At 51.7% G+C, this 24473-nt stretch overlaps 1 protein-coding gene across 1 annotated transcript in view; it reads left to right on the top strand.

The window, feature by feature from the left end:
• Positions 1-22997, top strand: part of Clrn1 (clarin 1) — a 31032-nt gene extending 8035 nt beyond the window's left edge. The window contains exons 2-3 of the mRNA XM_027933554.2: positions 12612-12791; positions 22732-22997. Of these exons, the coding sequence (XP_027789355.1) occupies positions 12612-12791; positions 22732-22997 (446 nt within the window). The remainder of the gene's footprint in view (positions 1-12611; positions 12792-22731) is intronic.
• The last annotated feature ends 1476 nt before the right edge of the window (positions 22998-24473 follow it).

Below are 24473 nucleotides of genomic sequence, written 5' to 3'. Positions count from 1 at the left end.
AATACACCCTTTTATGTGAAGAAGGACAAGTTGAGAAGAAAAAGGGAGCCTCTGAGGTGACCCTGTGGCTTTAATCCGGGAAGAAGCTCTGAGCCCTGCTGACGTCATGATCCGGGCTGCCTAGCTCTGAGGCCTTCCCAGATGGCCTTGTCTGCCCTTCACATCTGGCCAGATGCAGGCAGGAAGGGTTATTGAGACTGGGACCATTAGACCAGCGGGCCGTGACCCCGGCTGCATTTAGAATCACCCAGGGAGTCTCACAACTGTGATGCCAAGGCTCTGATTGAATCTGAGCCTCTGGGTTGGGTCTGAGCCTGGAAAGGGCTCAACACCCCCCAGGTGATTCTAAGGCACAGCCAAGGTGACTGAGGGGAGGGTGGCAAAGACTGTTGCCATCTAGGGGACCGCAGCCCACACCCTCAGGGATAAGGGAACCCCCCAGAAGGAGGGCGGGGGTGAGCAGCAGGATATACCTGGCTCCCACAGTCGGGAGGTCTCCCTTCAAGCCCAGGCTGGGATCCTGGCTTCTGTTCCTGTAGCTGCCAAATTCTGGGAGGGCCTTTTCTTGGTCCACACTCACCTGACCTTGGAGGGAACGAGGAGGCCGGGATGCATCTGCTGCGGGAAGCTGGGCGTCCGGCCCTCCGCCCAGAAGCCTCTTTACCTGCCCAACCAGTTAGGGAGCCTGCCCACCAGCTGGTCGGCCTCACGGGGTCAACCCTGACAGCTCCGCTCGTCCTTGACAGGGAGGCCAGCTGCCCAGCCCTGCCTGTCGGCATGCACGAAACTGCCCAGTTAGGAGGTGAGCTTGGTGGAAGAGCTAAGCCATGTTCTCTACTCACTTTATCAGGAATAAAGTTAACCTTTGACCTCCTCTGCCCATGTCTCATGGAAGGGCAGTGGCCACCTTTAGAGATTTATTATCCCCAAAGATCATTTTAGACAATCTGTTACAGAGAATTGTCCCAGAAATTGCACAAGGAAAATAGAAATGAGAGTGGGAACCCTATATCAGACAGTGAGGAAAGTGTGCAACAGGTATCAAGGAAGCATTTAGCTGTAAATCCAACGTTCCAGGATTATTTATAGCAATAGTCACCAACCTGGTTGGGAAAAATAGTAAGTCTGAGCTTCAAGACAGAAAGTTTGCCAGAGCTCCACGCAACCCAGGACTCCTGCTGGGCTGTTTGGTCCGGATGACAGACACTACCTCACCACCTGTGGGCCCATAGCTGTCACTCACGCCCCGGTGGATCCTGAGGCTTGAGAATGCAGATGTTCTGGAGGCACTGATTCCCACATTCCCTCTCTTCTCAGAGCACAGCCCTCCTGCTGTTCTCATCAGGTTAAAAAATATTTAGGCAATTACTTCCATTTTAAAAAGCGCTTCCAATAAATGATCTCATTTGTATTTCTCCTAAGTCCTGAGACATTTCTCCTTCTTGGTTTTATTTTGAATTAACACATAATAATCATACATATTTTTAGGGCACGATGTGATATTTCAGTACATTGTGTATAATGATCAAATCGGGGTCGTTAACATATGGATCACCTCAGACATTTGTTATTTCTTTGAGGCAAAACACTCAGACCCTTTCCTCTGGGCATTCTGAATAGAGGATCTACTGTTGCTAACTGTGGTCCCCCGTGGCAGCTGGACGCCAGGCCGTGCTCCTCCTGTCTGACGCACCTGTTGTCCATTCTCCCTGCACCCAGCCCGTCTCTGCTCACCACTGTTCCACCCTCTGCGCTGGGCGCTCAGACCTTCTGCCACCCACATTTGCTGGTGGGGGACAAGGTGCGCAAGGGCATGGTAGCTGCGGCACCATGCTCTGCCCTGGCGCGGGCAGCCAGCGCCTGGCTGCGTATTTCCTTCCTTCCAGCAACTCCACCCTGTTGGCTTTGGAGATATGATATATTTCACTCACCCATTAATCCTGGTAAATGGGGTCAAGTGTTGGCTTGAATTGAATTCACCAGCTCCCTGGTTAAGACTCATAGGGTAAGAGACAGGCCTGCCAGACCAGAGTCAAGAATAGATAAAAGGCTAACAAGGTGTCCCGATAAAATAGGACGGAAGAACCCAGTGGGTAGAAAAAGTAAATAAATAAAGAAGCCATAAGTTTAGAGACATCAGCTGAAACGTGAACCAAAGGCAGCAATAGGGAGCAGACTAGCCTCAGCTCCACCGCGCGACCAGCACGCTGGTTTCATACAAGAGGTTCGTAGCACAGAAGTTAACTAGTGAGATCAAAATAAACACACAAGACTCAATTACCTTTTTCTTTGACCAGGTCCGAGACGGCCCTCCCTCTAGCTCTCACCTCGAACCACCCGGTGGGGCAGCAAGGCTTACTCAGGACTAGCAGGAGAGAGAGAGACAGAGAGAGAGAGAGAGAGAGAGAGAGAGAGAGAGAGAGAGAGAGAGAGAGCATGCCAGGGAGTGGCCTTTTATTGGGGAACAAGAAATTCAGGGGAAAATTCCATCCAATGAAGGTCGAGGGGGGCAGTATTCCAAGGTCAGGGTCAGTGATTGGTCTCAGGGTCAATGGTCAGTCACACCTCCACACGGACAGGCTCTCGCACCTGGAGAGGGTGGAGATAGCTCCGACACAGTTTGGCCAGAATGCCTCACACCCAGTCAGGGAAGTGCCCAATCACGTGTGAGAATGGCTCCCCACACTCAGCTAAACCAAGACCTCACCTTCCTCCTATGGTCCTTCATGATCTCTAGAAAGCAGCGCAGATTTGACATGGGCGACCCCAGTTATTTGCACCCAGAGGTAAGGGTGGGGGAGTAAAGGGGAAGACTGAGGTCAGGAGACCCTCATGGATCCCCCAGTCCAGGCTAGAGTGTGTGTGTGTGTGTGTGTGTGCACACGCACATCTGTGTGTGTGTCTGTGTGTGTGTGTCTGTGTGTGCCTGTGTGTGTGTCTTTATGTGGGTGTCTGTGTGTGTGTCCGTGTGTGTCCGTGTGTCTGTGTGCGGGTCTCTGTATGTCTGTGTCTGTGTGTCTGTATCTGTGTCTCTGTGTGTGTGTCCGTGTGTATGTGTGTCTCTGTGTGTGTCTATGTATGTGTGTCTGTGTGTGTGTGTCTTGTGTGTGTGTCTCTGTGTGTGTGTCTGTGTGTCTGTGTCTGTGTATGTCTGTGTGTGTCTGTCTCTGTGTGTGTCTGTGTGTCTGTATATGTCCGTTTATGTCTCTCTGTGTGTGTCTGTGTCTGTGTAAGTCCGTGTGTGTGTGTGTGTGTGTGTGTGTGTCTGTGTGCACATGCACAGTGGAAGCTCCCAGCGTGCTTCTGCATGGAAAGTGGAGCTGGAGGGGAGAGAGGTGGGATGGAGTACAGGGGCACAGCAGAGGCGGAGAGGGCAGGGTCTGAGTGTATCCCTTGGGAGGTCAGGCCTTGGACTGGAGAGAAAGTGTCCCTTTCACTAAGAAAGGGGAAGTTGGGCATGGCCCACGGAGAAGGGATGAAGGGACGGGTGAATGGCCAAGGGACTGGAGAAGCGGAGGGACTCTCCTGATCGCACCACATTCTCTGTCCAGTGAGAGTTTAGTTCACAGAGCTGTAGGAGCCCTTGGTGAGCCAGGTGCTAAGATGAGGGGAGACGTGAAGGGACTGAGGGGTGCTTAGGAGTTGGGGATTCTGGAATCTGTTGGGGACACAAAAGGCACTGACCGGATAAGGCTTTACAAAAAGAGGACATGGATCAGAGGCCTGAGGAGTCAGCGCTTGGGCAGGACAGTCTGTGAGAGGCCAGCAACAGAGCCCAGGTGCAGCCCCCACCAGGTGGCCACAGGAGAGCCGGCTCCACCTCAAGTCACACTGACGGCTTGACTGACTCAGGGTTGGGGGTCAGACGAGGCTCCCTAGCTCCCGTGGGCTGAGGAGTCCCGGACGGAGGCTTCCTGTTCCGTCCTGTCCTGTGCCTCAGTCCTGCCGTGAGGAGAGGGGCCCTAGGTTCCTCTAGCTGTTCCCTGTGGACTTCTCTGCTTGCAGGCTTGAGGGGAGGGAATGGAGCTCTGAACCAGCAAGGGAAGAACAAGTAACACCTGTGTCACCAAACGTCACTCCTGGGTGGGCACCTTGTCCCTGTACCTAACCCACCCACACAATCCCTCCCCTGGGAATTCACCCCAAAAGCTTATTCCCACCTACCAGCCTCCCCAGAGTGAGAAAGAAAAAGGGGTGCACGGGGATGCTCACTGAGGCCCGAGCCGCCGTCCGGAGATGATGGAAGGTGACCTACTAGGCCACGCAGTGACTCAGGTGACTCAGTGTGAGGAGTGCCCCATACAGTTATGCAAAGGATAGGGAGGAACACGACATGAGCACCTAGGAAGCGCTCTCCTCCACGGGCAGGAAAGAGCCTCAGGACTGCACGGTGGCCCGGGAATGCAGAATGCACAGCATGACAGGCAGAGGTGGGAAGGGAGCAGGACTGAAGGGAATCTTGCTCTCCGTGTCGATGGGCTTAGGGGGAGCGACTTGTCTCAGTTTTAATTTCATTGCTATAATGTTCTTCATCAAAATAAATAAATAAATAAATAAATAAATGGTACCCCAGTAAACAAAGTAACAGAAACGGGGTGAGGAACAAGACCGTCTTCGTCCCGTCCCCCCACCCTGCTAGCAAAAAGGGGCAGCCATGCTCAGGTTTACGATAAACCCTTTTCCTAAACCCCAAGCTGTGACCCTGGTCTAAGCAGCGGTCACTTTCCTCGAAATGGGCTGGATTAGGCTTTTCCCTTTTTATGGAAGGATTTGAAATTCCACTCCAGTTGCCACTCATCTTTCAGCTGTAAAACCAAAAGAAAAAGAATGCCACACGGGTCCTGGCCCCCTAGCCACCACTCCATGTGTCTCCATTGCCCTGGCTTCTTCCCAGTCTCCTTCCACCCCACGTGCCACACTGTCCCCAGAAGGCGCTCATACCCAGCTCAACTGTGGCTGCTCCACCTAAGGGCACGGTCTGGTCCTTAGCCAGAGACAGGCCTCGGACACTGCTGGCCCCCTGTTCCTGGCCCTGGGCCTCTAACCATCCACCTGTCCCTTCTTTCACATCGTCCTCCTCACCAGTGCAGCTCCAACCCCCTTCAGTTTGGCGTGTCGGCTTCTATCAAGAACCCCCAGACCTGCCAAGCCATCAGACGCCATCCCTGAGGCACAAGGAGCAGCAAGCACAGTGGACCCCAGGTACAGGACCCTGGAGCTTATGAAAACAGCAAACAGGCAGAAGCCAGCCTCGAGGATGGGTCCAAGGTCTGGCAAGGAGTCTGACCACAAGGCCTCGGGGGCCTTGCTGATTCTGGGTGAGGCGAAGGCACACCAGGAGTCCTAGCAGAGGACGGGCAGAAGGCAGCTTGGTTCTCAAAGGTCCCCCTGGCTGCCGGGTTGACAGTAGATGGTAGGACACTAGGGTGGAGGCAAGGAGGCCAGCCAGGAGGCCCTGCAGACACCCAGTGTGAGCTGGCGGGGTTTGGGCCACGGGGAGCAGTGCAGAGAGGGTGGCTGGTCCTGAGAGCAATGCCTCTAGGTCTTCCTGGTGGGCAGGAGGCCAGGGTGATGGATGCCCAGGAGGGACAGACCACGCAGCCGCTGAAATGAAGAAGGCTAAAGGGGCAAGCGAGAGAGAGGAAAGGAAGGCGCCTCCTGGAGGCTCGGAATGTCTGTTCCACACCCCAGGGAAGGTGCCCACTAGGTAGCTGGAGGGCAAGCGGGAGCGGAACTCAGGCAGGCTGGAGCTGTCCACGGAGCTCTCCACCAGAGGCCAGAACCTGTCCAGAGTGCTGGGGAGCAAGTGAAGAGAGAAAGGAGGAGAGAGGGGACACCCCCAGAAGACCAGGAGATGGGGGCAGCCAGAGAGGCAGGAGTGAAAACAGGAGGGGGGAGGGTGCAGGCGGCTAAGGTGACCATAAAGAGCCCCGGGGGTGGCAGCTTGGAGCTCTCCAGTGCCTTGGGAGAGGCAGCATCCCAGGGCAAATAGGAAGGGGATGGGGACAGTGCGGGCAGCTCCTCAGGGTCCTGCTGCAGGGGAAGGGATGGGGCAGCAGCTAGAGGAAGACTTGAGGATAATTGTTCTCATGACAAAGACAGCGTGCTTGTGTGCTAGGGGACTGATAGGGGCGGTGACACGGCAGAGAGAGCAGAGGACCCCTCGGCGACACCTTCATGGAGGTGGTGGAATTGGCCGTGCAGAGGGACCATCACGATGGCACTCTGCAGAGCACCACTACAGCCAGGGACTCTCACACGGTCACCCAAGTCCAAGTTTCCAGATAAGGGAGTCAAGGCTTCAGGAGACCACGGTTGGAAAAGAATTGGCAATGCAAATGCCCCGGTGGAATTTCAAGTGCCTGGTCCTCCCAGGTGCCCAGGGGCACCCCCTCACCTCACAGAAAGGGAGACAGAACCTTTCCCTTTGGGTCAACGTGGGGACCGGGACCTGGGCACTGGGCTCCGGCCAGCCACAGTGCACCTCTCCTTTTCCTTCCTCCTTTCTGCTCCAGGCCACACGGAAGCTTTCCTGGGTGCTCCTGCTCACTCCAGCTTGTTCCTCCCACCCCGCTCTGGTTTTAGTCAGGGTTGCTAAGGGATGACTTATATACAATAAAATCCCCCATTTAAAACATTCAGGTCTAAACATTTTGACTAATGCATTGAGTGTCACAGTCAAGACAGTCTATTTCCAACACCCTGAGAAGTGACCAGATGCCCCTTGGTGGTCAGTCTCTTCCCCCAATTCCAGACCAGGCCACCACCGACCACTTTCCTGTCCTTATCATGTTGCTTTTTGCAGAATGTCATGTGAATGGGACCTCAGAATACCCAGTCTTTTGAATGCCATTTCTTGAAGTCAGCTTAATGCTTTCCAGATCTATCTCCAGGGTTGCAGAAGTGCTACTTTTTATTGCTGAGTGGCAGTTGATCCTGTGGACCCACCACACCTTTTTAACCCATTCATCTGTCGATGGGTATTAAACTGTTTCTAATTTTCAATGAATATGAATAAAGCTGTTGTAAATATTTGCATGCAGATTTTTGTTTGGACATATGTTTTTTCAATTCTCTTAGGTAAATACCTAGGAATGGGATTGCTAGGTCATTTTCCAAATTCTGGAACAATTAGATATCCATATGCAAAAACAAAAAAAAATTAAACTCGACCCCAAATAGTACTCCACACAAAAAATAACTCAGATTCACACATAAACCCAGAACTAAAAAGTTCAGGAAGAAAAACACAGCAGAAAATATCTGTGACCTTGCATTAGTCAAAGACAGCTTAGATTTGACATCTAAAGCATGATACACAAAAGGCAAAAATTGATAAATTGGACTTCATAAAAATGAGAACTGTTCTTCAAAAGACACTGATAAGGAAATGAAAAGACCGACTTGGAGAAAATATTTGTGAATTTCCTATCTGATCAAGGGCTTGTACCCGGCATGCATAAAGACTTCTCAGAACTCAGTAATAATGAACAATCCAATGAAAATCACACAAAAGATATGACCAGACACAGCACCAGACATGTATACGTAACTCAAATAAGCCCACAAAAGAGGCTCAGCTTCATTGTCATTTGGGAAATGCAAATTAAAGCTGTAGTGAGATAAACGACGCAGCCACTAGAAGGCCACCATTTGTAGCAACCTGCCAAGTGCTGAGAGCCGAGAGTCAGGTGGGACAACTGGGATCCTCCTGTGCCTCTGGTGGGAAGGTGAATGGCACAATGGCTTTGGGACGCACACAGACATTCTTTCAGTTACACGCGCAGAAGTGGGACTGGGGCAAGTCTTTGGAGTGGGGGTTGTTCTATATCTTGATTGTGGTGATGGTTATACAACTTTGTGCATTGTTTAAAACCTACAGAACTAATAAGGAAGAATTTTTTTTCATTGTGTTAACTTTAATCTTAAAAATGAGGTGGGTGGGAGGAATAAAAGCAAAGGCAGCAATATCACTGTGTGACTTCAGGCAAGTTACTTAAGTTCTCTGTGCCTTGATTTTTAAAAATCTATAGATTGAAGATAAAAATAATACCTTACTCATCCTGGAGGAGTTGAATGTGTCCATTCATGCAATACGTGTAAAGGACCTGGAGTAGAACAAGTGCTCTGTGGTTATTGGTGGTCATTTCATTCTTCGTGTAATTATTCATATATGGCTCTTTGAAGATGTTTTGTGAGAATGAAGAGAGGGGTGACTGGGGTGGTTGGAGGAGGAGGAGACCAGGGTACGGAGAGTGTGGGACACCAGTGATAAGGGAACAGAAGAGAGTGTCAGAACACACAGGCTAGAGCCATGTTCCCCACAGGCCACCGGCTGCCTGTTCCAGCAAATAGCTCCCTTTCACAAGTCATATCTGGAGGTCAGAAGTGACCTGCGGGTTAGGGACACTCCGCCACAGACCCAGGAGTCCATGTCCTTCTGTGTTGTAATATGAACCCTGAAGGGGCAGAAGGCCAAGCAGGGCCGCCTCCTCCACAAGTTGGAGCCTGTCCCCTCCCAGGGCAGCCTCCCATGTGGCTCTGAACTGTCTGCTCTGGGCTTCAATCAGGGAGGGCCACCCTAGTGTCCCAGAGTCCTGGTTTATCATCATGGGCAGGGACTTCTGGTTTCAAGAAGAGGAGGAGGAGGAGGAACCTGACCCAAGGTGAGGGGGATAGTGGGGCTCAGTGTCCCGCTGGGTGATCTCCTGACCCGAGTGGGAATCCCAAAGGCCTCACAGGGGTTAAAGGCTCTGGACTGGTGTCTGCCCCGGCTCCCCTGCCCAGGACACTGACAGAGCCACCTGTACCCACATGTTTCCATTCATAACCCCTCATTCCTAGAGAGGCCTCTCCTCGCCACCCTTTCTGCTAGGGCTCAGATGTGCTCACGTGTCAACATTTGGAGAGGGTTCTGGGGGAAATGACTGAGTTTGGGGAGCCTTGAGCTGATCAGCTAACTAATCCCTGACGGTGACTGAGGTAACTGAGGTGGCAGGTGTGGATGGGGGGAGGCTTTGGGGTGCAGCTGTGTATCGGGCAGTGGAGACCCTTTCTCTCTCCCTCCACCTCCCTTCCCTCTCTCTCTCCCCCTTTTTCCTTCTCTCCCCTCCCTCCCTCTTTCCTTCCCCCTCTCTCCCTTCCCCCTCTCCCCTCCCCTTCTCTCCCTCCTTCTCTCCTTCTCTCATCCCCCTCTCCCTCTCTCTCCCTCCCCCTCTCTCCTCTCTCCCATCTCTGCTCCTCTTTCCTTTTCTCCCTCACTCTCTCTCCCTCCCCCTTTCCTTCTCTCCCCCTCCCTCTCTCCCTCTCTCTCTCTCCCTCTCTCTCTCTCCCTCCCCTCTCTCTCCCTCCTTCTCCCTGTCTCTCCCCTCCCCTCTCTCCTCCTCTTTCCTTCTCTCCCCCTCTCTCCCTGTCTCTCCTTCCCCCACTCTCTCTCTCTCCCCCTCTCTCCCCCTCTCCATGTCTCTCCTTCTTCCACTCTCTCCCTCCTCCACTTTCTCTCCCTCCCTCTCTCTCCCTCCCCCCTCCCTCCCTCTCCACCCCTCCCCCTCTCCCCCTCTCCCTCTCTTTCCTTCTCTCCCCACCTCTCCCTCTCTTTCTCCCCCTCTTTTCCTCCCTCTCCCTCCCCCTTTCCTTTGTTCCCCTCCCTCTCTCCCTCCCCCTCTCTCCCTTCCCTCTCTCCCTCCTCCTCCCTTTCTCTCCCTCCCCATCTCTTCTTCTCTCCATCTCCCTCTCCCTCTCTCTCCCTCCCTCCCCCTTTCTCTCCCCTCTTCCCTCTGTCCCCTCTCCCCCTCTCTTCCCCTCTTTCCTTCTCTCCCCCACTCTCTCTCCCCCCCTCCTCTCTTGCTGCCTCCCTCTGCCACACTCTCGCACCATGACGTCTGCTTCACCTTGAGCCCCAGGAATGGAGCCTGCTGTCCATGGACTAAGACTCTGAAACCATGGCCATCAAATAGACTTTTCTTCCCTAAAATTGTTCTGGAGGGTCATTTATTCACTGCAGCGAAGCAGCTGACTGAAACACTGTCACAGGGAGGTCACCACATTATCCACAGGTGGGGAGATGGAGGTGAGCGGTTTTGAACAACTGCTGGTAAAAACGAAGTCTGTAGCTGGCCAACTGTGAGGACCAGCTGTGAGGGTCACAGCTGGGTTGGTTGCACTGAGTCAGTAGTGGGCAGCGCCAGAGCACAGGGTTCTGGGCACAAGACCAGCTGCACCTGGAAATTCACGCCTGCGATGCCCAGGGCAGTGTGACTCCGTGGCTTGCCTGGCACAGGGCCACACAGGGTCCTGAGGTCAGTCCCAGAACAGGAAGGAAGGAAGGGAGGAAAGAGAAAAAGTCACAGTTAGAAAAGACTGTGATGCCCTGGAAAGAGGCAGCGGGCACCATGGCGGCCACAGCCACCAGCAGCTCAGCACCTGAACTTCAGCCTCCACGTTGCACTGCCCCAGCCTCCAGGTAGAGCCGAGGACGCGCTTGATTTTATCTCCATCCATCCGTCCATCCGTCCAACCATCCGTCCATCCATCCATCATCTAACCCATTTCTAACATAAGAACTTTAGAAAAACCACAACTACAAACCATTAATAGCATCAATAAAATCAACGTTAACTATGAAATATCATCTAATACCCAGTCCCTATTCAGTTGTCCATAGTTGTATCAAAATTGTCTCTTTATATGTGTCTGGTTCGAGTCACAAACCACAGCCACCATCTGCACACATGGTATTTGGTCAACATGCCTCTTAAGTTTCTTTTAATCTATGACAGTCACAGGTTTTAAAAATTTTAATTATTAAAAAAGTATGAATAGATAATGTTTGCAGCAATGTCAACCCTTTCCTCCCCCAAACAGCACAAGACAGGTACATAGTGAAATGCCCCTTGTCTCTCTCCCCAGAAGCCAGGTTACCAGTGTGGAGAGTGGCTTCTGGAAATCCTGAGGTTCAGTACACACAACAGCCCCTGAGGCTGATGTAGTGGGGGCAGGAGGGAGGAGGTGAGTTCAAACCCTGCTCTGAACTTACTGAGCATAAGTCTTGGGCACAGAACATAATTCCTGTGCCTTGGGTTGACGACAGTACCTGTCTCATGGGGTCGTTGGGAGAACTAAATCAGATGAGTGCTTGAATACTTATTTGTCATCATGTATGTTCCCCCAGGGGTTTTCTCCAAATGGCGGAGTGATGTACATTTTCTTTTATTTGTTTGGTCTGTTTTTCCGTCTAACACCACATTTTGATGATAATCCCAATCTGTTCTTACGGATGTGCTTCACTCATGGTGACGGACTAAGAATCCTTTGCTGGTCACGTGAAGTATTTCCAAAATTTTGTTATTACAAAAAATGCTGCAATGATTACCTTTGTAATACTTCATTGGATTCACATGCAAAAATGTTCATAGGATAGACTCCTGGAAGTGAATTTGCTGTGTATGCATTTTCATGCTCTATAGATATCACCTGCACATTTGTTTGCTTGCTAACTCTCACTAGGTAATAAGCTCTGTGAGACAACAGGGACCTTGTCTATCTTGTTCTAAGCCTCCACTTCCAAGACCTAGAACAGTGCCTGGCATTTAGTAGGTGCTCAATAAATTAACCATTTAATGAATGGTTGTAAAACCAAAATAAACTGACCTTCCCCAGATTATCTGCCAGTTTTGCTGATGGCAAGCATACTGATCCCTCACCCGATAAAGGAAGTCGTACATTTATAAGATATTTCATTTCCTCTGCAGACAAGAAAAACTTGCCCTGAACACAAAGTCTAGAAATAGATTTGGCGTGGTTTCTAAATGGAAAATATTTCTTGTAGCACCAGAAATTATTTTCCCACAGCTTTGTGCTACATCAAAATATTGAAGTGACTGAAAATACCCCATTCTTTAATCTTGGTGTGAACTAGGAACCAATTTTTTAATTTTTTCATAACAAAGAAAATATAAAAACCTCCTGATAATTTGAATTCCCCCAAATATCCTCAAACATAAAATGTCATTACAAGTTAAGGGAGATTTTAAAAAATTATTACTAAGGAATGTCATTAAAAGTTTGGTCATCAAACGATATGGTTTTGATTTATAAAGCCAGCACTTAATTTCTTTAAGCAATTACATATGACCAAGCACAGAAAAAAAGACTCCCTCAAATCTCCCCTTTGCCAGTTTTTACAGGTGAATTCAATACAATGGTGCTGTCTTTAAATCTTCTTGTAAACTCCTCATAAATTAGTAAGAACATACTCATTAACAAGATTTTAGTGATATTAGAAATGCTCAAAAAATTTATAAAAAAGAAGAGGGATTTAATTTAATTATTATTATTATCATTTTTTGTACCAGGGATTGAACCTCAGGGCACTAACCATTGAGTAACATCCCCAGCCCTATTTTGTATTTTATGTAGAGACAGGGTCTCACTGAGCTGCTTAGCACCTCACTTTTGCTGAGGCTGGCTTCGAGCTCGCGATCCTCCTGCCTCAGCCTCCCAAGGTACCAGGATGACAGGCGTGTGCCACCGCACCTGGAAAGGGATTTAACTTCTAAGCTTACACTTGCAGAATACCAATCATGGAATTCTAATTCTTGGTTTGCCTTCAGTTTTCCCAGACTTGCTCAAAGCCATCCCAGTGAGCATCCATGTCAATGTCATTCTCTTCTCCACGATCCTGACGGTTGTGACCATGGCGGGGACTGCCCTCTTCATGTACAATGCTTTTGGCAAACCCTTTGAGACCCTGCATGGGCCCCTTGGGTTGTATCTTCTGAGTTTCATTTCAGGTAAGTAAAAAATCCTACCTCCAAATGCAAATATGCTTTTCAATGTGTCAAAAGGTATAAAGTTATATACATGTGGATGTTCACTGTCGTGTGATCCATGACAGCAAATGTGGTAGAAGCATGTGTTATGGTCGGCTATGAGGCATCCCTCAGTCTCCTGTTAATGCCTGACTATTCAGAAGCAAAATAATTAGAGGATAAGACTGTGACCTAATTGGTCCATCCTGATTTGAAGGGCAGATTGGGCAGTAACTGTAGGCAGGGCTGGAGGAGGGAGGGTCCCTGAGGCCTGAGGGGGAATCTTCCCTCCGGCCCCTTCCCCCACCTCTACTTCCTGACCCTCCAGGAGCTGGCAGCTGTCCTCCCTGGGCCCTGCCACCAGACGCTCTGCCTCATGCAGGCCCAGAGCAGTGGATGGAGACCTGGAAACCTGAGCCCCAGCGCTGTTCTTCTTGGGTGTTCTGTTCACAAAAGGTCAACTAAAACATTGTCCAACACTGTGGAGTTCAGTGGAGACATTGCAGAAGTCTGTATGAATGACTGTGATGCCGTCATCATAAGTTTGAAGATATGATCAAGAGAATAAATGCTAGTATTAAAATGTTAAGTAAGGGCTGGGCTGGGGCTCAATGGTGGAGCGTTGCCTCACACATACCAGGCACCGGTTCCATCCTCAGCTCCACATGAAAATAAATAAATAAAATAAAGTCATTTTAAATGTTAAGTAAAAAAAAAAAAAGAAAGATTTTATAAACATATAAACATTGTAAGCCCAGTTTGACTGTGTATATATAATTGAGAGATGAACATATAAAAAAATGCACACTGAACTTCATATATGTCTGTGTGTATTGCCTATCTCTCGCTATGTTCATGGGGCCTCCTTGTGTATGCCCGGGTGGGAGGGGACAGTCTAATTGATTGGTGTGGTTTTTATTTTTGCTCACAGTTGTCACTATTTCTAACTATTCCATGATGTGCTTTTATTTATTCAAAATCAGAAGAATGAATAAATGCCATCCAAAAGGGTAAGGGGCTGGTGTCTCCCCGCACATGCGTTACCACAGCCTGATGTCAGGGGCACCTGGGCAGGGAAGAACTCCAGACCCCGAAATTCGCTCCCTGATAAACATGTGCTACTACATCTCCAGAGCTGGTGAATAGAAGGTGCAGGCCGAGCCACAGCATGCTTACGGCATATTAGTGAGAAGGAGAAGGAGATGAGAAAACGGAAATAAGATACCTAGTTCATATGTGGCTATTCTTCCACAGGAGAGCTCTGATTTTACCCCAGTCTAAACTTGCAAAACCGTTCAGCACTTGACCATATTCTCCAGAAGGAACTAATTTCATTGCTGATGTCATACAGCGATGACCACTCACACCAGCCAACAATCCCTGGTGGGCGGGTCCTTCCTCCCTGAGGTTGCCCTTGACTGCCAGTCACTAGTCGGCGGGCACGAGGCCCCTGCTCATCCTGACGCTACTCCCTTTGCCCAGGGTGCAACCCCAGCCACAGACCTGCATGGGTCCCCTCTAGGAGGCCAAGCTCTGCAGTCCCCAGCACTGAGCAGCAAGATGCCTTGGAGATGCACAATTTTAGGTCTTTGCTTTTGGCAAAGTCTGATGCCAGGTTCACCTTAGCGTGCAGTGTCACCCTTTAGCCTCACCCATTCATATTCACCTATTCAAAGCAGGGTCTCTCCAGGGGGAGTCTGCACAGGTTTCTCATGTCTGTCACAAGCACAGAGCAGTGTGAAGAGGTACAGTTGGTGATTTCCCGATGAGGGCAGAGTCTAAGGCCTGCTCATCTTTCTGTCTATGGCAGACGCCCCCAGCATGAAGCTCTCACAGAGAACAATTTGACGTTTGTTGACTTGAAAAGCTAAGTCCAGAAGGAGAGGTTCCCTGAGCCACTAGACAGTGCAGGTTAGAGAACAGAATTCAGATGGGATGAAACTAGCAGAGCAGGTCCCAGAGGCAGTGGGACCAGGAACGTGATGCCGTCTCTCCAAGGACATCCAGGGTTTGCAGCCAGGGCAGAAGAGGCGCGGACCCCAGGTGTGGCCAGGAGGCAAATCCAGGTGGGAGCATTGGGCTACTCCCCAGGGTTGGAGGCCAGGGATGGTCCTGTTACTGGGGCACCATGCAGAACTGTGAGCAGATGGAGGGGGCTCTCCTTTCCTCTCCGTCTCCCCTCTCCCTGGTGCTCATGTCACTCAGAGTCTAACTGGAAGCAGCTGACAGGTGGGACTGGTCTGGGGAGGGCGGATCTGGTGTCCAGAGAAGAGCAGAGCCAAGCCGGCTGAAGCAGAGAGGCCACAGCTTGTCCACGGCACAGCCACGCAGCGCTCCAGCATCTGGGTGAACCGCCCGACCGCCCCTGGGAGACAGGCTACTGGACAGTTCTGGTGGTTGATCAGAACTGACTAGCAGCACTGAGCAGCAAGATGCCTTGGAGATGCACAATTTTAGGTCTTTGCTTTTGGCAAAGTCTGATGCCAGGAGAACTGGGTGCAGGGGTGCAGGCGGGAACCACCAGCCCTGTGCTCACCATGTCTCATCATCTGGAGCTGGAAAGGCAAAGCAGGTGCTCAGTAGGAGTGGGAGTCACGGTGGGAGACAGGAGAGCCCAGAGGGAGGAGCCGTCTCAGCTCTGCTACCTGCCGAGGGTGAAGCCTGGGGTTTCAGGCTGCAGGGCTCTTCCAGCCTTCCCAACTTATTTCTAAATACCGAAGTTTCCAGTACGTTTGGAAAGACTGTGCATGGCCACCAAATGTGCCTGAGGGTCAGGTGGACCAACGGCTTGTGACTCCTGGAGCACAGAGCACCTCCTTCCCCTTAAGTCCATATACGGCCCCCAGAAGCCCGGTGCTGAGAAGTGTTCACCTGAAGTCATGATGTCACACGTCCCAGCTTCACACCTCACTGCAGAAGGGCGGAACTTCACAGCACTCACCTGACCTCCAGTTGTGAGTGGACGGTCACACCCTGCAGGCCAGGACATTAGGGGCCTTATCTGAGGTGTGAATACGGCTGTGTTCAATGGGGCTTCCTCCTTGCTTTCATCAGTGTTTTTTGTTGTTGTGACCAAAAGACCTGACAAGAACAATTTTGGAGGAGGAAAAGATTATTTGGGGTTCATGGTTTCAGAAATCTCAGTCCATGGCCAGCCGACCGCATGGCTTTGGGCCCCAGAGAAAGGCCAACATCATGGCCAAAGGGTGTGGTGGAGAAAAGCAGGTCAGGAAGCAAGAGAGAGAGAGAGCTCTGCTCACCAAGAACAAAATAGATGCCACCGAGTCACCCCCAGGACCCACCTCCTCCAGCCACATCCTACCTGCCTATAGTCACCACCCAGGTGATCCCTATAGAGGATAAATGCACTCATGAGGTTAAGGCTTCAGAGCCAGTCATTCCACTCTAAGCTTCCTGCATGCCCACATGGGAGCTTTGGGGACACCTCACTTCTAGACTGTAGCACTCCCTCTTTGTCTCATCAGGATGGCCCAGGTGGCCTTGCTCAGCCAGCAGAAGAAAGCTGTTGCCTTCTCTCTTCCTCCTCCCACTCTCCCCGCCCCCATGTTCCCTAAGCTCCCCCTTTCTTTGTGCCAAAGTCACGCTAGGACCATGCCTTCAGATGTCCACTTCCCTGCTGGACAGGGCCCTGACATCCTGAGGCATGACGAAGATATGTGATAGGTGACTTGTCTCTTCAAACAATGTCTGGTAGAAGCTGATGCTACTGTGTCAGAAATGGAGAAAGATGAAGGGATTCTAAAAACATCCTGAAAGTGGACCTAAAAGAGTTTTCAGGTAGCTGGCTCAGTAGATAGTGGTGGCACTGACCAGGATGGATGGGACAAGGGAGGAACAGGCTCAGCATAAGCACAGTGCAGAGACATGAGCTTCAATAGAAATCAGATGTTCTCCCTGGGACGTGCAGAGCCTGAGATGCCGTGAGATGGCCAAGGGCAGCTGTCGAGAAGACGTTCAGCTCTGAGTCCAGAGCCCAGAGAAGAGGTCAAGATGAAAGACAAAAACCAGGCGTTGTCGGGAGGTAGATGTCATGTGGAGCGGTGGGAACGGGTGCCGCCACATAGGGAGGGTGACCCTCTAGCAGAACGGCCTGGGCAGAGCCAGAGGGATGTGGTTCAGAAGTACTGGTCACCAGTGGGTTTGGTCAAAGGTGGTCACCTTTGAGAGTAGACAGGGTGGGCGGCTGGGGAAAGCAGCATGGGGCGTGGACTGAGTGTGTGCCTTTGTCTGCACCTCCTCAAAGCTTCCCCAGTTGGTTGGTGTCAAAGTCTCGGCTGGACCTGCAGTGGGGAGTCTTCCATGGGTTGGTGGCAGAACATGGTAGTTCAATGAATATTCTCCAAGGATGGCGTGAGATGGCTCAGGCCTTCGGGGGACAGTGAAAACCACGAAAATCTGGACAAATTCTGGCCTCCTGTTATGAGTTCTATCAAGCAAGGCAAACCCATAAAATTGCTGCCTGTCTTTAGAGGGGGTGCCCTTGGTACGGCCTGATTTTGGTCAGTACAGCTATGGCACAGTCATATACGTAGCACAAAGACAGGAAAATGAAAAACAGTCCCAAAACAGACGGATGTTCCTATCCTGTGTCAGTTTCAGAATCCACCATACCCTGTCCTCTGTGGTGTGCCCAACTCACCCAAGGGACATTGTCCTGCAATTGGTAGTGGGAAAAGCCTACATCTTACTTCCACTTCAGTCCTTAGGAAGGAGCTGTTGTTCAGGAGTCTGAGAGGGATGGTCAGGGATGTCCAGGCACGGAAAAGCCAGCAACGAGAGTGTCCTACCTGTCGCAGCACAGACCTTTGAAAAGAGGCTCAGAAGGAATGGAGGGGTAATGTCAGCCATGAGCCAGGGCAAGGAGTTCCCTTCCACACCCGTGGCCGCTGTGAAGCTGCAGTGTCAAGAGAGCACTGTGGTTCCAGTCACTCAGGCTGAGCTGCAATGGCAGTGCCGGGTTTGCCTGGCTTTGCCCAGGGCCCAGCCACGATCTTGTGCAAGGAGATGCCCGGTCTCTGCCTGCCATGGTTGCGAGAGGCTTGCCCTGTTCCAAAAGCTGCCTTCCCCTTTGTGTCACTAGGAGTCCACCCCAGGTCTTCACTGCATCCTCCAAAGAAACCTTTGACACTGCCCTGCTCCTGGGAACAATGGACATTCTTCTTTTCTAAAAATCCATTCAAATTAGATGGAGATTTGAAACCATTTCTTCTTTGTTTGTTGCCCTTCTCCTTAACAAGGCTTTCAGAAATTTTAGGTCAGTGTGGGCTCTTGGACAGTCTAGAGCAGGGGACCAGGAGGAAGAGTGCCCCTCAGCGAGGCTCCTCCTCTCCCCGCTCTGTACTGTGGAAGTACGTGGCCAAAGCACTCGCCTCCTGGTCAGTACTGACTGGCCTAACTGCCCGCCACTACCTGCCCTTTCTGGATGGACCAATGCTCTCTGAAGGCAGGCGGAGCTGGACCCTCTTCCCCTGGGAAGGCTACTTCACCCTGCTCACCTATGATTACAGGCTTTCTAGAGAGATTGTGTAATTTTCCAGAAAATCAGCACTTATACCTGCAGAGCTGTACCCTTTCTGTCATCTCTTGGGGGTCCTTAAAGAAGCCGATGATCAGCTTACCACATTGTCTTGGAAATGGAATGCCTCTTAGTCTGTCATCTGTCAGAGTTGAAAGGTGACGTCTTCTCACTCTGGAAATATTGGTCATGACTTTAAGAGGAATTGGAATGCTAATGATTTTCCAAATATGAGTTTAGTGATGATAGGATAGAATCTCAGAGGCCCCCAGAGGGCCTGGGCCACAGCATCCCAGGACCCCAGTGAGCCTGGCAGACTGTCCCCACCCAGAAAGCCCAGTCACACTCAGGGATCAAGGAGCAGCTGTCTCACTGTTGGGACCCAGTACCCGTGTGCAAGGGCTGCAAGGGCAGGCGCCCGGTACCATGGACCCAGGCAGCTGCCAGGGGCCTTCCGGGTGCAGTGCCTAGCAGACCTCCAGTGTTTGGTAATTGCCTGGGCACTCACAGTGTGACAGCCCTGTGACTCAGCAGTCCCATTAGTCAGGAATTAACTCAGTAATCAGCGCCATTCGAGGGGGCTGGGAGGACCAGCTACAAGCACCAGCCAGATGGTGGAGAAACCAGAGGATGGGGAAACGCTGCGGGTCGTTGGGTGCGACTCTGGGCAGTGTACGTGGCCTTGTAACCTGGTCTGCTCCCAGCTCTAGCTGAAGCAAGGCCCAGTAGCCTTCCCAAAGTGCTGGTTTGGGAAGCTGAGTCGGGCTCCTGACATACACAGATAACAAGGGAAGGGAGAGAAGCACAGGCCAGTCCTGACATTCGAGAGGCTGCAGGAAACAGTGCAAAAGAAGACCCACGTCCCGAGTGTCTAAGCTTTTAAAGGTTTCAAGCTAACCAACTGTAAAGGGTTCTCTCTCCTTCTACCTTGAGAAACACCCCTCCAGAAGGAGACGGAAGGCTAGATGCAAGGAATTCTCGAGCCTGGGAATGCTGAGCTGAGCCGGCCTCGGCACTGTCCACGCTCACCCCTGCCTGGCCTGTCCAGGTGAAGGGCCTGGAGCCCATGTGCGGACATTCCACGGCTCAGCCAAGCCCCAGGCACTCACTCCCTTCCAACAGCGACTCCTTGGTCACCTGAGTCCTTAGCCAAGTGCAGCACCTTCCCCTGCCCTCGGGAGGGAGGGCTTGACCCAGGGGAGGCTCCATGCCAGCCCTGGAATGGGCTCGGGGCTCTGGGGGAACCGAGCCCAGGGTCCCAGGAGCGTGGTCTGTGCAGCTCAAGCTCTCCAGAGGGCCATGTCCTACCGACCTGGAGGAGTTCTCACCCTGTGGGGGCAGGGGAGACCTCTCTAGCGGAGGAGCAGAGCAGCCCCCCGAGTGTGGGACCCACGCAGGAGCCCTCTTGCCGAGTCTGAGGGCTGGAAATGTGCGAAGCCCTGTTCTCGCCGTCACCCACCGCCCATGTCCCCTGCAGCGGGCACTCAGAGCCTCCATGTGCATCTTTTCATCTGCAAGTCACAGTTTTCCTTGATCCCATGGCCCTTTTATGGAGTGGACAGAGAAGAGGGAAAATATCCCAAATCTGCACGGAGCTCGCTTTCCCTCGGGTCTCTGGGCAGTCATGGACAGGGCGTCAGAGGCCTGCCCTGCTTGCCCTCCTCTGACAAGAGTGACCTCAGGGTCGACCCGGGTCCAGAGCGGAGTCCTAGCCCATCTCGGATCTCCTGGACCAGTGCTCCGTCTTGGGCCTCCTCACCTCACAGGCCGGTCACAGCCAAAGGCTCTGAGTCCCAGACGTGACCAGTGACTTCCACCTGAGGACTTTGAAATGCAGGCTCACAACGCTGTCTCCTTAACAAAGTAGAACCTTTAAAATATTTAACAACGTGAAAAGGAAACTGAGCCTGAATTTCCCTTTCAGACACTAGGGAAACAGTGCTGGCTGCGTCTGAAATCCCCATCTCTGCAGACAAAGGGAGCTCTTAGGGTAAAAGCAGCGGCTTTTCACCACAATTTTCAAATAAAAGATAAAGAGAGCACACCGCGGTGGCCTTTCTGTTGGGATCTGACAATAAAGGAAGAGTATGGTTCTGCAAGGGAGAGCTTTGGTTTGAAGCCTGGAATACAAAAATAGTTAGGCTGATAAATCTTACTGAGGAAAAGGGAGGTTTTAAGGACATCGCATCATTTGACTGCTGGGGTCTTGCAGGGCGGTGACCAAGTTGATGCACCGGTCCCAGATGCGGTCCCAGATGGAACCCTAAGGAAAAAGAAAGTAAGATCAGCTTTTCTGTCCATCCTCACACAACCCTGACCTTGAGGAAAGACATGGGGCCAACCCTGGCATGAGCACTACTGTGCCTGCCCTGTCCTGCCCTGCCCTGCCCTGCCCTGCCCTGTCCTCCATGGGGCCATCTCTCTCTGCAAGGCCAACTCCTGTGGCTCCTTCTGGTCACCTCTCAGGCAGCACCCTGGTGCTAGTGCTGGTGCCGCCCGCCTCTTGGTAATGGCACCAACCCCTGCACCATACCGTGTGGCTAGTTTTCCAGGTGTTTTGCGTTCCTGGCTTGGCCACTGTTTTTTGGTCAACTTTTTCACTGCTGCGACTGAAAGACCCGACCAGAATTGTAGAGGAGGAAAAGATTATTTAGGGCTTCTGGTTTCAGAGGTCTTGGTCCACAAGTGGCTGGCTCCATTCCCTGGGCTCGAGGGGGAGGCTGAACATTATGGTAGGAGAGTATAGCAGAGTGACCCATAGTGACCAGGCAGCAGAGAGGGGTCTCCGCTTGCTGGATACAAATATGGGCCCTGCAGCCAGGTGCCCCGTGAGCCGCTTCCTCCAGCCACACCCACCTGCCTTCGTACCAGGATTGACTCTCTGATTAAGCTAAGGGCACGGCCCAGGCTTTCTCCTCCAGACCTTGCAGCTGAGCTCTGGGGACACCATAGCTGCCCTTGACAATCATCTTCTGCAAGCACAGAAACCACGAGTCTCTTCTTGAATGTTCTAAGTCTCCACCACCCTCCTGACCTTGGCCTGTGATGGAAGAAATGAATGAGTGAATTAACGGTTGGGAGCTGCAGCCACACGCCCTGCTCCCAGGGTGGTGGCATCAGCTGTAGTTGAAAAAGGCAAAGCGTCTGCCTTTCTCACAGAATGTGAGCTGAAGGGCAGGGTACCTGGGGCCCAAGGCACTGGGTACACAGTGGGAGTCCACCTTGGCAGACTCACGTGCTCCTGGAGTGGGCGGGGTGGGTGAGGGGTCATGGTGAGCACTCCTGCCCCAGGGCCACACGCCAGTCACGCGCACTGTGCTAACCACCTGGAATGGACCAGGAAACTGACACTCGGGGTTCAAATTGCCCACTTTACACAGTAAATGAAAGTTGGCTTAACCTGAGTCAGAAACCCATCTCGGCCAGTGTCCTATAGTCTGCACTCTCTTCCTGGCAACCCGGGGTACAGCAGTACCCGTGGAAGCCCTGTGGGCCTGGCCATCCACCCTGCTCCCACCTGCTTCTGCCCCTGGAGAAGACCAGCCATCGAGGGTCTCCTGTCCTTCCCACTCAGGGGAGACCACCCCTCCAGGTTTCCAGGCTCTACACAGTGTGGGACACCCCACCCTACAGAGATCTTACCCAGACCACACTTGCATTGAGGTTGGATTAGGCTACCAATGAGTGACAGGGAGATAATAACAATGAACTAAACGACATTAATGTTTATTTTCCTCCCACATGGAAGCCTAGAGGTTAAGGTCAGGGGTGATCTGGTAGCTTTAGATGTCTGGGGTCCATATTCTTCCTTTCTTGTTTTTCCATTCTGAGGCCACCTGGTCCAAAATGTCTGCTGGTGCTCCAACTGTTGAGTCCATATTTCAATTACAGGGAAGAGCAAGTGGGGAAGACAGAGTAGGTCCCTTATATCTTACGCTTCAAGAAAACTTTCCAGCCCTACATCTCAGTCACCCTCATCTCAACCACATAAGATTTTAATTCAAGACAGCCATGAGCCCAGATAAAACCTGGAATCCAGCAACAAACAAAAGAAGATGTGCCCTGCCAACCGAATCTCACCCACAGCTACCAATGAGTGACAGGGAAGTGACAGGCAGGTGCTCCTCTGGCTGCTGTGGCCAGTTTGGAGCTGGAGGGGTCATGGTAACCCTTCAAAGGGGAAGCCCGGGCCTGTCACCAGCACCACCACCTGTGGGCTAGAGGATCAGGCTGCTGATCTCAGATTTGCAATGATCCAGATGCTTGTGGAAGGAAGAGGGTGAGGATGATGGTGGAAAGTGTCCCTGCTTGGCTCATTGACCCTCTTCTCTGTCCCCTGCATGCAGGGGCTCTCTGTCCAACGTGTGTCTGTCCCTTCTGTCGCAGGCTCCTGTGGCTGTCTCGTCATGATCTTATTTGCCTCTGAAGTGAAAATCCACCACCTCTCTGAAAAAATTGCAAATTATGCCGAAGGGACATACGCCTACAGAACACAGCGGGAGAGCTACACCACCTCCTTCTGGGTGGTTTTCACCTGCTGCTTGGTTCACTTTCTCAACGGGCTCCTAATACGACTCGCCGGATTCCAGTTTCCTTTTGCAAAATCCAAAGATACAGGGACAACCAACGTCGCCGCGGATTTGATGTACTGAAAAGCCACAATCTCTGTGGTTTTCCCAGGTAAGGAAGTGGACTTGCTTTGGTCACTTTTAGAGACCGTCGATTGTGACAACAATCCCTCCTTTGACAACATAAAGCAGCAGACCCCTCATGGTGGTGTTTACACACTGCGCTGCGGATGCGGGTGGGAGGTGAGGGAAGCAGAGGAAGGGGTGGCATGTGTTTCCCGGGTGAGGGGAAAGGTGCTTGACCCAGCTGGGCCAAGGCCGGGGAGAGGACTGGCAGAAGCGCAGGTCGCTGGTTCCATCAGCGAGCCATCAACAGGCACGAGGGATATATTTTCATAAAAACAAATCCTATTTCTGATACAGTCACATCTTTGTTGCCCCAGATACCAGAAAGCAGAGCTGCGACTGCCTTCCTAAAATGAAAGTGCATCAAATGAACAGCTCCAAAATGTACCAAGGCACTTTTTTTTTTTTTAAGTTTGCTTAAAGCACAGTCTTATGAACCACGCCAGAATCGATAAACCTCAAAAAGACAAAAAAGGAGAAACAGTGACTCGAGCAATGTCCCCCCGGTGCTGGGCCCTGCCCACACCCACAGCAGCATTTTCAATGGACATAAATGCTGGGACCACCAAAGGAAGAATGAGGAAAAGTGACTTCTGTTGACAAACAGGATGCAAAACGACGGGCCCAGTAGCATCTAAGCAGCACTAAGGCCTGACTGTGAAGCAGATTTACCCCGGGATTACCATGCTACCACTGTGTCACCATGGTCCTTCACTGTGACAACACATGACCCAGGTCACTTTCCCCTGAAACACCTATGAAATTGACCTGCAGCTGACCAAAGGCCAACGGCTGAGCTTGAAACAGACCCTTCCTTCTGCTCAATCTCTTGAGCTCAAGAAACGGCTCATGCCAGGTGCAACGTTGCACGCCAGTCCTCCCAGGGACTCCAGAGGCTGAGGCAGGAGGATCGCAAGTTTAAGGTCGAATCGGGCAACTTAATGGGACCCTGTAAAAAATTTTTTAAAAGGCTGGAGGTATAGCTCAGTGGTAGAGCACCCTTGGGTTCAACTCCCCAGTGCCAAAAAGTAAAGTGTTCTGGAAAAAAAAAAAAAAAAAACAGAGAGCAGAGAACATGCCCTAGCCCCCCTGGCCCCCCTGGCCCCCGGCCCCCGGCCACAGGTGCTCTGTACTCAAAAAGCCCCACAGGAGGTTATTCTGGGTGTTATTTCGTCTTCTTCCTCCTGGAACAGTTTACAAGGAGGAAGCACCTGCTGGGATCCTGAGAGCCACTCCTGGGTGATCTGCCACTCACAGGTGGACAACGCTCCCTGAGTCTCCAGTAGAACTGCGATCTTCAGTCCTCCTGGGTCTCCCTGGAAGCCCAGGGTCAGTTCAGCTGCAAGGCCCGTAGGCCTGCTAGGTCCAGCTGAAGTGAATGTGACACTCTAGCCACAGGGGTGGCGGGAAGGGTGCCTGAGGCCCGGCTCTGCG

Source organism: Marmota flaviventris, chromosome 8, assembly GCF_047511675.1.
Source record: "Marmota flaviventris isolate mMarFla1 chromosome 8, mMarFla1.hap1, whole genome shotgun sequence".
Lineage (NCBI taxonomy): Eukaryota > Metazoa > Chordata > Mammalia > Rodentia > Sciuridae > Marmota > Marmota flaviventris.
This window is presented reverse-complemented; position numbering and strand designations above follow the sequence as displayed.